The 16,332-nt window shown below is 42.2% G+C and overlaps 1 protein-coding gene across 4 annotated transcripts; it reads right to left on the reverse strand.

Moving 5' to 3' along the window:
* Positions 1–806: 806 nt before the first annotated feature.
* On the reverse strand, positions 807–12,318 carry ELAC1 (elaC ribonuclease Z 1). Of its 4 annotated transcripts, none has more exons than XM_087958685.1 (5): positions 11,765–12,318; positions 10,057–10,274; positions 9,765–9,944; positions 7,367–7,864; positions 807–2,937 (listed from the first exon to the last, which is right to left on the reverse strand). In XM_087958685.1, the coding sequence occupies exons 3-5, from the start codon at positions 9,919–9,921 to the stop codon at positions 2,438–2,440; spliced, it is 1,155 nt and encodes a 384-aa protein (XP_087814811.1). In that variant the 5' UTR covers positions 9,922–9,944; positions 10,057–10,274; positions 11,765–12,318; the 3' UTR covers positions 807–2,437. The 4 variants fall into 4 exon arrangements, with proteins under 4 accessions (XP_087814811.1, XP_087814812.1, XP_026522125.2 ...); XM_087958686.1 differs by having other exon boundaries at positions 11,727–12,318; XM_026666340.2 differs by having other exon boundaries at positions 7,367–7,834; positions 11,765–12,311.
* Positions 12,319–16,332: the final 4,014 nt, after the last annotated feature.

Genomic DNA, 16,332 nt, shown 5'->3' on the forward strand with positions numbered 1-16,332 from the left:
GTTCCAAAGAGCTAAAACCCGAGAGCTTGCCTTACAAGGAAAGCATCCCTCTTGCAGAGAGAGGCCTAGCACACAAAGCAATGGTGCTATTCTACCGGTTCGGCCTGGTTCTGGTATACCAGTAGTGCCGAAGATCAGCCGAGACCGAATCGGTTCTCTCTGAGGAGCTGCTGTTGGGCCCCCTGCCCCCCCATCCTCCCATCCTGACCTTCATTCCCTGCTTTTGAAGCGCAGCTGTTTTGCGCGGCACAGCCAATTGCTGCGCGTCAGCTGTTGAAGCGGCAGGGAGAGTGCAGGATTGCAGGTGGTGAGTAGGAAAGCCTCTGCGCCAGTGGTGGGATTCAAATATGGTTGCCACCGGTTTGGTGGGTGTGGCTTGGTGGGCATGCTTTGCCCCTGTGCACAAACTTTGCGTGCATGTGTGCGCCAAACGCGCACTTTGCACAGGCACTGAGGTGTTTGCACAGGCACAAAGGCATTCTAACTCGCCTCCTGCGAGCCTGCACGATCCCAGTTGCTTCAGCAGCTGCTGCATGACACTCTTCTGTGCCGCGCAAAGCAGCTGTGCTTCATATTCAGCGGATAAAGTTGAGTATGGGAGCCGGGTGGGTGGGTAGGCCCAATAGCAGAGTGGTGGAGAGAACCGGTTTAGTCTCCGCTGCTCATCCTACCAGCTCGTCAGAACCAGGCCAAACCAGTCGAATACCACTACTGCTCTGCGCATGCGCTAAATGTGCTTTTGGTGCATGCCCGCCCACCAAGCCACACCCACCGGACCGGTGGTAAACCACTTTCAAACCCACCACTGAAGCAAATCCCATTTAATCTGTGTCAACATTACAAATGCTTGCAAAATGGGTCTTGTGAAAGAATAAAGTGGAGCAACGGATGATGACCTCCTTTTACCGGTCCACAATAGAAAGCGTCCTCACACATTGCATGACGGTGTGGTATGCTGGCTTGACAACCGCGGATAGAAAGACATTACAGAGGGTGGAGAGCACAGCACAAAACATCATGGGCTGATACCACTAGATCAGTGGCCGCCAACTGGTGGGTGGTAGCCCACTGGTGGGCCGTGAGAAAATTTTGGTGGGCCGCAGAGAAATCTCACCCCCAGAGCACCCCTCCAAAGCAATCCATCCAGGCTGCGCAGAAACACAAGGCTGTGCTGCCCGCATGGCCCGTGAAAACCCTCCCCGCCCACTCACTCCTTGCCTGGCAAACTGGCCTGCTAAATTGCTATTTTTCCTTTTTCCAACCATCATCTGTTCTGCTGTGCTGGGAGATTTAGATTAGCTAGGAAGCAGGAAATGGTTGGATTTCTTGCTTTCTAGCTAGTCTTTAGATCTTCGGCTCTGCTTTTAAGCACAACCGAAACTCCCTTAGGACTGAAGGTTCTATTATTCAGTGCAGACTCCCAGCAAGCAAATTTGAGAGACTGAGCTCAATGGCAGATAGATAGATCTCTGAATGATTCTGTGAGCAACTCAATCTGCCTGCCTGCTTTGCCTGATTTTGGGTAAAAGTTGCTCTTTTTTTTAAAATAACAAATTCAATATTTACATACATGGTGTGTTGTGAGTTAATTTTGTGAGTTTGCTTGCAAACAAATTTTGTGACAGACTGAGCTAGCCAATGGCAGATAGGTAGATCTCTGAATGAATCTATGATTCTGTGAGCAACTCAATCTGCCTGCCTGCTTTGCCTGATTTTGGGTAAAAGTTGCTTTTTTAAAAATAAAAAATTCAATATTTATTTATATTTACATACAAGCCATGCCCAGCCAGTCACATGATCACCAAGCCACACCCACAAATTAGGCCACGCCCACAGAATCAGTTAGTGGTCCCTGGGATTTAAAATTATGAGTTTGGTGGTCCCTGAGGTCCAAAAGGTTGGCGACCCCTGACCTAGATGACCTCGCTGGGGCTCGCTGCCTTAGAAGAGTGAGGAAAATCCTCAGGGACGAATCACATCCCGTCAACACTTCACTCTCCTACCATCGGGTAGGAGATAGAGAAGCGTAGCCAGACGCACCAACAGGCTGAAGAACAGTTTCTACCCGTGGGCTGTCAGACTCCTGAATGGAAAATAACTTCATGTCAACATAGAATGATAGAATTGCGGGGCCAGTGTGTTGTGCATCAAGGTCACATAGTGTAATAAGATTGGGCCTGGGTTAGGGACTTCTGTCCTCATTGTGAGTTGTGTTTTGGGGGAGGGGTGCACGAAGGGAGGCTCAGCCAATCTCATTGTGCACATGTTGTACTCTGACAATAAAGGTAATAATAATCAGAAATATTGGGCGCAATAAAGAACAGATGTTCATACAAAGAGGCCCATCTTAATTCAAACCCAAATTCCTTCAGTCCTTTCCAAGATGATCCCCTGAAAGACAGTGTCAGAGCTGGAAACATTTTGCACACCCGCCAAATTAATTTTCATTTTGTTGTCCGGCAAGCCCTATTTTGGTTTTTTTAACGGGGATAGTAATGGTCATAAAATCCTCAGCCAGCACCACTTCTTGTCCGTTCAAAACCATCTCGGCTTGCTTCTTCAGCTCTGTAACGTCTGCGTCTCCTTCTCCTACCTGATTTGCGGGCTTATACCTTTGACTAAAATGAGAGAGGACCAATTTCCTTGCTTTGCACAGCTTAGCAAACTCGGCGGCCATTTTCGGCGTGCTGTGCCCACGTTCTTTGGCTTTGTCCATCTGGCTGTCATCCAGGGTAGCTTCATGAATCAAGATATCGGCTTCAGAGCAAAGCGACATCACCCCATCCCCAACCACACCAGAGCAATCTCCTAAAACACAAATTTTTCTTCCAGGAAAAGGACTCTCTAAGACATCTGTAGGAGAAATGGTTCTCCCATTTTCCAGAGTGATCGGAATACCTTCTTTCAATTTCCCATATAAAGGGCCAGGCGGAATTCCTAGAAATTCAAGAACAGGAATGAAATTAACTTTTGTGCAATATATTTTTTTTATTTTAAAAGAAAGACAGGCCTCTGGCACAATAATTCTATACCCCTAAATTGCACCAACCATCCCCTTTTGAAGCAATCAAGTTTCTAGACCTTATAAATGCTTGTGTTTGAAATGGTCCACACAAAATCTAAACCATTTTTTTCCTCTCATTTTTTATTCTATTTATTATTACACTAGCTCGATACCCGTGCTTCACTATGAAACTATGTGGTCAGCTTAGTTTTGGGGGAGGAAAATAGGGGGGGGGGCGGAATTCTGCCTCTGCTTACCAGCATTCATCAGTATTCATCTGGCTAGCATCCTGTCAGTGTGAGAGAGTTGAAGGCTGTTTGAAAACAGAAACAGTATTTGCTGTGTGAGCAAGGAGACAGCAAGGAGCCTGGGAGTGGCTTAGCTCAACTGTTCTGTACTAAACCTGGTTGCTGCTGTGAAACTGAAATGGAAACTCCTTTCTGCTTGTGTTTTGCATTTGGAACAGATTTCTTTTCAGGTGGGGAGGGGGAGTAGAACTCCTTAGCATCAGAGCATGTTAATAATAATATACGTACAAAATACTAATGCTCTGATGGGCATTTCAAAAAATCCTTTCTTAGTGAGCACCTAGAAGCCAAGAGGAACTATACATGCTAAATTTCAAGTTTGTAGGCTTTAACGGTTCTGGAGATTTTGTGATGATGGTATTTCGCTTTTATATAAAGAGATTTATTTATATGCCGCCTGTCTCAGTTTTGCACCAACGCTCCTGCTTCCACTTGCTACCTCACCCACCATCTTTTTCTCTTCCTTCTTTTGGGACATTGTAGTATTTTTTGCGGGGGGTGGGGGGAGGAGAAAATAACAAGTTCAAGTACAAATTGTACATTTCATCTGCTCGGAAAGCTATTAGTCACCAAGTTATGTGTCATAGTCACACATGTGATGATATCAACAGAAATGCTGCAGAATTTCAGTCTAGTTCAGCTGGTGATATAGACGGAACTGAATAACTCTCTCTTCACTTTTCCCAGAGTAGAATAATACGGGTAGTCCCCATTTAGTGACTGCCTCACTTAGCAACTATTTGCAGTCGCAACAGTGATGAAAAAGTAACTGTGACCAATTCTCACATTTACAACTTTTGCAGGTCTGGAAAGCAAAGGAAAACTGAAATCAGATTAAAAGCACTGTCATGGTTTCACTTAGCAACTGTTTCACTTAACAATCAAGCTGCCATCCCCAATTGTGGTCACTAAACGAGGACTCCCTGTAGTGACCCATTATGTGGGATGGTTGTAATTACAGGTATGTGTAGTACTTGTTAGGGATAACATTGTTTACCCTAACTGGTTTGGGTAAAAATAATAAATATGGTATCATGGTTTGTTAGTTAAAGTGTGTGTAACTTTAACAGCAAGAATGTAATTAAGGGTGTGGTTGTAAAAGCACTATATAAGAAGCGAGGCAATTGCAGCTCTCTCTCTCTAGCTTACTGATCCCTAATTACTGGATGGATTGATGACTGCGTTCTTGCTGGAACGGGGAGAGAAAAAGGAGTGTTGATTTTTCTCAACGGAGAGAAGATAAAGATTGGACTGATTTATTGTAAGTGAACTGACATTGGCTATTCAACACGGACTTTGCAAATAGAGTATCCCCGACAAGACTTGACTGAAATTGATATATGACTAATGGACCGTAAATGGAATAAACTATATTTTTGATAGCACAAGCGTATCTGTATTTTTACTGCGTGTTAACTAGAAAACTTATCTCACACATTTACCTGTCTTCCTATCTGACTTCGCTGCACATTCTGTTTAGTTTGTTTTCCTTAACACCCGTTGGGGAATCCAGGCTTAACAGTACTGATAATATACTACATGCATCTGAAGATATAATGCACAAAAGCATATCCATTGGTTAGTCTCTATTGTGAGCACGTAAAATCTTTTGTTGTCCGTGCTGCAAATAACTTACATAGTAATTTTTCTGGGCATAGTTATAAGAAGGTAAGAGATGTAACCACAAGAAATTGAAGGTGTCTGTATCACATCGAATACGTGCTTTGTCTGATCACAAATATAGACTTTTTTTCTCCCTTTCCCTTCCATTATTCCAGAGCTGAATTCTAATCCATGCAACCATACTCCAGTCTGGCGGAAAATAACCTAAAAGCCAGTTGCTGTTACAAAATACCGACAACATTGCTTTTCTGGAAATATCAGTTTTTACAGGTAATCCTTAACGTATGACCACAATTGAACCCAAACTTCCTGTTGCTAAGCGAGACAGTTGTTAAGTGAGTTTTATCCCCTTTTACAACCTTTCTTGCCAGAGTTGCTAAGTGAATCAATACTATTGTTAAGCTAGTAACCCAGTTGTAAAGCGAATCTGTCTTCCCCTCCTACTTGCTTGTCAGAAGGGATCACATGGACCTGGTACACTGCCACTATATTCATAACTATGAACCAGTTGCCAAGGGACTGTGGGATGCTCTAATGGTCATAAGTGTGAAAAACGGTCATACGTTAAGTGTGTTTCTGGAGAGACTGGTCTATCAGGGCAACCTGGTCTACCCAATTATGGGATGGCACATACTGCTTCCGCTTTTGCCTTCCAGCCCAATCCAGGACTGTTTGCAGGCAGTCACTTTTGCGACAAACTCTTTTTGTGCTGAATTTATATTTAGCTATACTATGTATGTGTGTGCGTGTGTGTGTATATATAACTAGTATAGCAATTCGATATATATACAGTATAGATAGATTAGATAAGATAAATAGATAAAATAGATTAGATATGATAAAATAGATTAGATATGATAGATAGATTAGATAAAATAGATACATAGATAAGATAGATTGATAGATGTTTATAGATATATATATAGACATATATAGATACTAGCTTGATACACGTGCTTCACTATTAAACTATGTGGTTGGGCTTAGTTTTTGGGGAGGAAAATAAGGGAGGGGGCAATTTCTGCCTACCAGCATCCATCGGTATTCATCTGGCTAGCATCCTGTCAGCATGTGAGAGTTGAGGACTGTTTGGAAACTGAAACAGTATTTGCTGTGTGAGCAAGGAGACAGCAAGGAGCCTGGACGTGGCTTAGCTCAACTGTTCTGTACTAAAGCTGGTTGCTGCTGTGAAACTAAAACGGAAACGGAAACTCCTCTGCTTGTGTTTTGCATTTGGAACAGATTTCTTTTCAGGTGGGGAGGAGTAAAACTCCTTAGCATCAGAGTGTGTTAATAATAATAATATAGGAAATACTAATGCTCTGATGGTCATTTTGAAAAATCCTTTCTTAGTGAGCACCTAGAAGCCAAGAGGAACATACGTGCCGAATTTCAAGTTTGTAGGATTTACAATTATGGAGATTTTGTGATGATGCATGATATTTCGCTTTTATATATACATACTGTTAGGGATAACATGGTTACCTAACTTAGTTTGGGTAAAATAATATATATAGACTATGATTGTGTGTATCACTTTAAATGCAGACCATGTATTTTGGGTGCGGTTGTAAAATCACCATAAGAGGGAGCAAGAGAGCTCACTGTTTGCTGGCTTTTACTGGATTGCTGACAATGATGGATTGATGGTGATAACTGCGTATTTTCCCTGCTTTTGCTGAACGAAGAAAAGAGGTTTGATTTTCTTCATATCTCTACTGCAAAAAGAGATATATTACTGGACTGATTATTTGTAAGTTTACTGACCTCTTTTTCGACACTGGACTTTGCTAATGAATAATCCCCGGACGGACTAAACTTAGTGTATGATATATGGACTGTTTGACTATGCTAACAATCTTACTGGAATAAACTATTTAACTAGCACTGTGTATCTGTTTTACTGAGTGTAAACTACAACAACGTTTATCTCACATATCTGCCTGCCTGACTGACTACCGTTGCACGTTCTGCTAGGGTGTATATCCCTAACACATACATACATATGTACGTACATACATTTGTGCGTGTATGTAGATAGATCGCTATTGTATGTATGTATGTATGTATGTATGTATGTATGCATGTATGTATTTTAAATTGCACTGGCACGAAGCCGAAAGCACCAGCCTGAGGATGGCGAGTGGGATCTCGCCGAAACGTCGCCAAGATACTCTCAATCTTACACAGGAAAAACCCGAACATACCTAGACCTACACACACACACACACACACACACACACACACACAAACACACAAAATAGCTATACTAGTCTCCCTTTATTTCTTCGTCAGTAAATTCAAATTTAATATGGTCATACGTTACTTTTGTCAGTGCCTCTGTAACTTTGAACGGTCACTAAACGAATGGTTGTAAGTTAAGGACTGCTTGTATAGTACTAGTAATCAGCAGAGCTGGATGTACTCCTACCTAATTCCTTCAATTTCTGAGTGTTGAGTTTGCCAGTCCGTGGCTTCTCTTCCACCAGAAACCCAAAGGAAGGTATGCGATGAAATAATCTGAAAGCCTTCATCACGACCGGCCCACCATCCACCAAGAAGTATGAGTCGTCTGCAGGATTCAGATAAATCATGTCTCCTTGTGGTTCTGGACAGGCGACCTCATCTCGCTTCCCGGAAAACACATCATTCCATTCTTCTTCAGGGCACTGGTTGGGTGTGGGAACCAGTTCGTGGACCACATAAGGGAAAACCAGCTGGGAACGGGAAAGCGCCATGGTTCTCTGGAGAAAATCCTTGAGCCCAAGGGGGCCATAAATATCCACCGGCAGCTTGTTGGTGTCAGGACTACACTGCAGGCTGATTGTACACAACAGTCCAGGAAGGCCAAAGAAGTGGTCCCCGTGCAGATGAGTTATAAAAATCTTGGTAATCTTTCCTGACAACAGAAGATTGATAGCATCAAGGGCTACACAGGGTGAAAATTAAAAACAAATGGAAGATAAAAGCAACAGAACAAGGACTGAGAAGGAAGTTCTAAAGCCCGTGATGGCAAACCTATGGCACGTGTGCCACAGGTGGCACTCAGAGCCATTTGTGCAGGCACGCAAGCCCCAGCCAAACTTACTTGCACTGCGCATGTGCACGCCTCCCAAACGGGCCTTCCGGAAATAACGGAAGTGCCGAAACAGGCTGTTTTTTGGCCTCCAAAGGCTGCAGAGGCTTCCCTCGAGCCTTCAGGAGGGCGAAAACGGCCTCAAATGGGCCAAAAAACAGCTGGGAGGGGTGCGCATGCGCAGTGCAGGTAAGCCGGCGGGGCAGGGTGTTGCGTGCATATGTGCAGTGGGGGCAGGGCCCGTTGCATTGTGGGTGCCAGCACACACGCTCTTTCGGCACATCACCACAAAAAGTTTCACCATTACTGTTCTAAAGCTGATCTGAGCTCATGTTCACTCTTTTGTCCGCTTTATTTTTTAGCATCATACCTTAGCATAGGGGTCCCCAACCCCTGGTCCGTGGTTCGGTACCGGGCTGCGGCCCATTGGGAATCAGGCCATGCAAGTGGCAAGGAAGCACGCACGCAAAACGGCATTTGTGCAAGTGGCACACACACTTATAGAACTATCCCCTCTCCCCACATGGCACCGCCAGGGGTAGGTTACCTTGTGAGATTATGCCTAAGCTGCTGTGGGAAGCCCTCCTTCCCTCCCCCCGAAGAATGAAATATTTTGGGAAATATTAAAAAGGCAGAATATTATATTTTGGTAAAGGAGAAATGGAGAAACATGTTTTTAGAGGCAGAAAGCAGCCTCCGCCTTTCTTAACAGCCCACAGCAGATGCCAGCACTTAAGGAGATAAAGAGCTTATTGAAAGAGGAAGCCAACTATCTAGATGGCTCAATTCATAAACAAAGCAAATACTACCAGCAGAAGCCCATTCAAGACAGGATATTTTGAAACTCTTTGCTGCAAAGTTTGACAGCTAACAAAAGCAGAATGATAGGATTAGAACAAGCACCTCCTCATCCAAGATCCAATACAGGACAAAAGCCACTAGCCACAATAGGATTAACCCACCACCATTTAGCAAAAGACACAAAAGCTCCTTCATTGCACAACCCCCAGAACAATTAAAATTTCAAAGTCACAGAAACCTATAAAGATCCATCCATTCATTCAACCATTTGGTCAGCTGCTCCAGTATCACAAAACCTAGTGGTTCTGCTTCATCAATAAATTGACTTTCTTTCCAGCTTCCATCCTCCATTTTATTTCCAGTGTCTTTCTCCTGCTTGGAACTGAACCAGAAAGATTTTTCTTCCTACACTGCCATATGTAAAGATGGCACAGTCACATAAACAGGATGCAACTTGTCTAAAAGATCCCTTCAGGAGATAGAAATAGATAAGGATAGATAAAGGAAAAGTGTCACCTAAACCAGACAAAAAGGCCTGAGCACATGGGAAACTCTTCCCCAAATCCCGAGGTGTAAATCAACAAGGCAAATGTAGCTGTCAGTCTTATGCAGGGATCTTCAAACTCAACAGCTTTGAGACTTGTGGACTTCAACTCCCAGAATTCCTCCTCTGGTCATGTTAACTCAGGAATTCTGGGAGTTGAAGTCCACAAGTCTTAAACTTGCCAAGTTTGAAGACCCATGGTCTTATGAATCAACAAAGCAAGGACTTCAGGGGACAAAAGGAATCCTGAAGCCCTGATTATAAGTCGAGGACTACCTTTCCATCATAGTGTTTCCCAGAATTTGCCTACCCCACCCAAAAAACCCACCAATCATCATCTAATTCTGCAAATGATCAGAATTGCAACTTCTAGGCTCTGGAAAGTTATTTACAACCTCTACAACTCACCTGCTTTCAGATTACTTTTCATAAACTGGGTTTGGGTTCCCTCACCACAATCAAACAGCCAGCATTCTCCTTCAAAACGGATTACTGTAGCTGAGGCCCCTCTGGTTGGAGATGGATACGCAGCCCCTGTCCCCAGAAATGTTATATCCAAGGACATTTTCCTCAAAGGCACAAGGACAACTAAAAGAAAAGAAAGATACCTGGACAATCAGAGCTAGATGGGGTCTCTGGCTTGATTTTTTTTTTTTAAATAAAACTACTAGATGTCAAAAGGATAGAAAATGGGACTTACTTCCAAATGGCAATATCCCAGGCCAAAAGTTTAATTTTATATATGAATTTAAGAATTGATGGTTTTCAACTTTATTCTTCTATCCTCTTCATCACTTTAAAAACAAAATCCTGTGTTTTCTCTCTGTAGCCTCCACCAGATTCCTGGAGCCCCATCTCCTTTAATATTCAACCACTGTGGCTGATGGTTGTGAATTATGAAAATTAAATCCAGAACAACTGAAAAACACAAGATTGGGAAAACCAGTCATTTAGAGAAATAGAAATATTCTTTATTGGCCAAGTGTGATTGGACATACAAGGAATTTGTCTCTGGTGCATACAAGCAACAAGTGATAATTTTTTTTTATTTTACTTGATCTCATGTAAGTCATTCCAAGAATATTTTCAGTTAAGAATAAAATGTATATACCCAATCACCCACACATTACATTCAGCAAAATGGTACTCTTAAAAAAATGTACTTTGCCATTTCAGTTGTAAGCCATCCCTTAATAAACATTCCACATCAACCATGATACAAATATTCCTCACCTTACAACTATGTTTCATGACCATTCAAAGTTATATCAACACTGGAAAAAAAGTGATTTATGACCATTTTTCACCCTTATGACCATTGCAGCATCCCCATTTCCCCACGATCAACATTCAGAGGATTGGCAACTGACCCAATTGTGGTCAGAAGTAAAAGACTACCTGTATTCCAGCTTTTATGCCTATTTTCTTTTTTCTCCTAAAGCAAAAATACTGTCCCCATTTATCCATATTTATTTCCTTTGTTCCTGTTTATGTTCATTCTTATACTTGTTATCTTGTACATGTTTGACAAGCAAACAAATAAATAAATAAATTAAAATAAATAAAAGAGACTTAAATGCTAACCATTATAACTCGTTGCAACCTAACTCCACTCTCTATGCAAGCCCAGCTTTGCTTCATATCAAAGAGGTGTAGGTTTTCATGGTTTGTTAGTATTATTTTTCCTGTTCTCACTCTCTTCTTCTAGTGAATTAAAACATACATATATACATACATTTATTATGTATATACTGATACCTGTTTATACTTATACATTTATGTTATGTTCACACTTACACTTGTTTTCTCATACATGCTTGACAAATAAAATACATGCATTTATTATGTATATACTTATGCCTGTTTGCACTTATACGTTTATGTTATGTTCACACTTACACTTGTTTTCTCATACATGCTTGACAAATAAAATACATGCATTTATTATGTATATACTTATGCCTGTTTGCACTTATACGTTTATGTTATGTTCACACTTACACTTGTTTTCTCATACATGCTTGACAAATAAAATACATGCATTTATTATGTATATACTTATGCCTGTTTGCACTTATACGTTTATGTTATGTTCACACTTACACTTGTTTTCTCATACATGCTTGACAAATAAAATACATACATTTATTATGTATATACTTATGCCTGTTTGCACTTATACGTTTATGTTATGTTCACACTTACACTTGTTTTCTCATACATGCTTGACAAATAAAATACATGCATTTATTATGTATATACTTATACCTGTTTGCACTTATACGTTTATATGTTATGTTCACACTTACACTTGTTTTCTCATAATGCTTGACAAACAAAATAAATTAAATAAATAAATAAAACACATACATCCATAATCCCCTCGCTTCAGCCTCTTTTCTACCCACCGGCGCTCCCCACACGCGGACGAGGTCTCCGTGGCTCGATCGCCCCGCCGCCCGTGAGACTCTAAGTCTAAAGTGTATGTAGAAACGCAACAAGAGGGGGAAAAATAATCCGCCGGACAGGAAACTCGGGACAGGTCGGGAAAACCGGCTCCACCGATCAAGCCCGGCGCTTAATAAAACAAAACAAAAAGTGGGGGGTGGGGGCAGCAAGTCAGGTTCCGGGGTTGAAGCGTGTGCGAGATGGGAGGAAGGAAGGAAGGAAGGCTGCGTTTAGTTGCATGTTGTGCTATAAGGATGGTCTCCAACCGTGGCAACTTTAAGACTCGTGGACTTCAACTCCCAGAATTCCTCCTCCTGTCATGTTAGCTCAGGAATTCTGGGAGTTGAAGTCCACAAGTCTTAAACTTGCCAAGTTTTGAAGACCTTTCGTGGTAGAAAGAGAAAAAAACGATCGTTATTATTATTATTGTTTTCTTTTGCCCTGGTAGGATCCTGTCCCCTTAATTATAACCCAACACATCAGACCCAAAGGCAATATATAACTATCCAGCACGCTTTTGGGGGGGTGTCGGGATGAGAAGAGGTGGGGGAGTATATGTGGGGAGGGGAAGATTGCTCCTTTTTTTCCCTTTTAACAAAGGAAGGGATGCACACACACACAAAAAAAAGGCTCTGGGCTCCTTTAGTCCGCGAGAGCAACGCCCCCGCCCCCGCCCTGAGGCGACGCCAAAGCAGGGAAGATCTGGTTCGATCAGAGCAAGAGACTTCAAACTTGGCAAGTGTAAGACTTGTGGACTTCAACTCCCAGAATTCCTGAGCTAACATGACTGGAGGAGGAATTCTGGGAGTTGAAGTCCACAAGTCTTAAAGTTGTCAAGTTTGAAGACCCCTGGATCAGAGGAATAAGCAGTAAATCTTGCAAAATTTCCTCATCCTCGCCCACGAGAACATGTGGGAAATCTCACAGAACATTGGCGACGGCTCCATTTTAACCCCCTCCTCCCTCTTTGTTCCCAGGTCACAACGTGACTCAAAAACAGAGCTTGGCAGACAAGCCCCGGTGCGCCCAGATCCACGTGTTAAGAGGTGCAACACAAGCGGAAGTAGAAACGCACTCAGGCTCAACAGCTATACCGCCAACTTAAGGCACTCACTGGCCTGGGCCAGAGTATTCTACATAACAAAGGCCTCCAATACAAAATCAGATGAACCCAGGTCTCCTTATCCAGTCTTTGTAAAATTCTGAGCCTCTTCAGACCACGCCAGGAAAGGGGTTGGAATACAATAGAATGAAATTCTTTATTGGCCAAGTGTGATTGGAAACACAGGGAAATTGTCTTCAGTGCATAACCCAGAGATCCCCAAACTTGGGGATCCAAGATTTGTGGACTTCAACTCCCAGCTATGCTGGCTGGAGAATTCTGGGAGTTGAAGTCCACAAGTCTTAAAGTTGCCAAGTTTGGGGACCCCTGGCCTAACCTCTCAGACAGTGTACATAAAAGCTATAAGTGATGAATCATGATCATAGTCCTCATAAAATGACATTCATCATAAATCATACAGCACTTAATGATAGTCAAAGGATACTAAGTAAGCAATCAACATAAATCATACTAGAATTGCAGAAGCTCCAGCTTGATGTCTATGACACCATTCAGTCAGAGCTGAAGAAGCTTCTTGGATGAGAAGCGAAACCTCTTCAAAGAAAAACCAGAAAGTCCAGTTGCCTCTTGGAAAAAGCACCTTCATGTTAGAATAGAATAGAATTCTTTATTGGCCAAGTATGATTAGACACACAATGAATTTGTATCCCGTGCATAAGCTCTCAGTGTATACACAACAATAGTGATAGATCGTTGTCATAGTCATTGTAGTCATTATTATATTATTACATCATCATAAATCATGCAATACAACACTTAGTGATAGTCATGGATACTAAATAAGCAATCAACATAAATCAGACTAGGATACTAATTAAACAATTTAAATCGTAAAATGCAAGCATTAGGTTATAGTCATAAGAAGATAAGGTGACAGGGAATAGGGAAGATAAGAATAATGATGGTAATACTGCCTTTCTAGATAGTTTGACAGTATGGGAATTAGTTGTTGAGCAGAGTGATGGCATGGGGGAAAAACTCTCCTTGTGTCTAGTTGTTCTGCCCTACAGTGTCATTTTGAGGGTAGAAGTTGAAACTGTTTATGTCCAGGATGCGAGGGGTCTGTAGCAGAGGTGGTATTCAGCAGGCTTTGACCAGTTCTGGAGAACCGGTAGCGGAAATTTTGAGTAGTTCGGAGAACTGGCAAATGCCACCTCTGAATGGCCCCGCCCTCATCTATTCTCTGCCTCCCGAGTCCCAGCTGATTGGCTGGGTCTTCTTTGGTTGCCCTGCACAGGAGAACGGAGCTGGAAAGCAGGTTAGTGGGGTGGGGAGGGAATGGAGATTTTGCTGCAACCTTCCCCTGCCACGCCCACAGAACTGGTAGTAAAAAAACATTGAATCCCACCACTGGTCTGTAGATATTTTCTCAGCCCTCTTTCGGGCTTAGGCAGTATACAAGTCCTCGATGGAAGGCATTATTATTATTATTATTATTATTATTATTATTATTATTATTATTATTATTATTATTATTATTATTATTATTATTATTATTATTATTATTATTATTTTGCAGTTCTAATTAGTTAGTTCATAGGAGCAAAAAAACCCAAAAGTCTCACAGCATCTTTTCCAGTTTTAGGAAGAGGCGTGAGCTTGACTCAGCTGCCCAGAGTAGCCAGACTGATGTAGGAGTTAAACTGGGAAGAGAGAAGGATTGATTGTTGGCTTGTTACCATCAAGTCATATGACCCTGGAATTCTGGAAGTTATAAAAAAATTTGTGACAGGCAGCCCCTCAAATATTGGAAGACTGTTTCTGTTGTGATTCGCCGGCAGCCGGTACTGGAGGTATTGGACAGTGAGGACGAAAGGGAACCAGCCAGGGAGACTGGCAGGGACTTGGACGAGGGTCCTGCGTCCGATGCAGGGATGGGGCCAGGACCATCTGGGAGTGGGGTGCTGCGTTTGGAATCTGGCAGCAGTGAAGCAGAGGACCCTGGGGAGCCTGTTCCCAGTGTGCATGTGCTGCTAGAAGGAGAGAGCAGCTGAAGCAGAGGGGTTGACTCGAGAGTAAGGCTGGAAGGTGATTGCCCCTCCCATAAGGGATAAAAGTCAGCCCTTGGTGACATGCTCTTTGCAGGAAGCAAAGAAGTTGATTAGATTCTGATTCCTCATTGAAGCCCTGTGTCTAATGAGTTTTGGCTGGAAATGCAAGAAATTCTCAGCATTGCATTAAAATAGGTTTTATTTTACACTTAGTTTGTGTTTCCTTAATTTGGACAAAGCAAGCCTGGGTCAGAACAGCTATCATGTCACCCACCCCTAGTCCTTTATTTCATTAAACTAGACCTACCCAATTCCAGCAACCGTTCTTTATATCTTTTCTCTGCACTCTTTCTAGACTGAGTCTCCACATCTTTTTTTTAAATTTATTTGTGTTAATGCCATCCCAGCTCTTTTCTCCCACAGGAGGGAGGAAGTAGCCATGAAAATGAAAGGAAACAGTTATGTAGTCAGAAGGCCCTTTGGTTTCCAATAATAGCAGGGAATGTTAGAAAAAGAAGTACCTGTTTCCAATTTAAAAATGCAATTAGGGTGGAAATGAAAGATTGAATTGCTGCTTTTGGCCAGGCATGGGTCTTTAAATTTTTACCTGAGACTTTGAAGAAAGAGAGTCTAATATTACGTGCCATGTACCTTTTATTCAGAAGCTCACGTTATGAGGGAATGATGTATGTATTATTATCTGAATCATTTTATTTACCGTGGTTAGTTACAAAGGCATAATAAAACTCTACTGCTTGCTGCAATGAGGTAAATTGTTAAAATAGTTTTAAATCTCCTTGGTGCTCTTGTTATTCCTGAGAGGGATTTATAATCAGAAATATAACTTACATGTATTTCAGTTAATTCTCTTGAGCACCATTTTGAGTGGGAAAAGGATATAAATGAAGGCACTATTTTCTCACTAATAGCTATTTGGCTGTCTTTTCCTTAAGAATAGCAGCACCTTAAGCTATGCTAGCGTTTCCCAACCTTGGCAATTTTGAGACGTGTGGACTTCAACTCCCAGAATGGCTTAGCAATGGCCACGCTGGCTGGGGCATTCTGGGAGTTGAAGTCCACATGTCTTGAAATGGGTCAGATTGGGAAACATAGCTACCGCTACCATATCTGGACTGCAAAAATTGGAACTGCCAATAGATGGCAGCAGAGATACAGGTTGAGCAGGGTTGTCAAACTTGCGGGCCCGCGGGCTGGATGCATTGTGCGCACTCACACCCAGATTAGCGATGGGGGGGAAATATGTCACGTAACAATGCCGTGATGACGTGACTTTGACACCCCTGAGGCAAGAGTATTCAATTTATAGCCATTCATTCAGCGAGTGTTCAAAGTTATAGACACACTAAAAAAAGTGACTTCCGACTGGTCTTCACATGACTCTCCAACAAGTAAA

Source organism: Notechis scutatus, chromosome 2 (assembly GCF_049901735.1).
Source record: "Notechis scutatus isolate UNSWTSFEM ecotype Mainland chromosome 2, rNotScu1.2, whole genome shotgun sequence".
NCBI lineage: Eukaryota > Metazoa > Chordata > Lepidosauria > Squamata > Elapidae > Notechis > Notechis scutatus.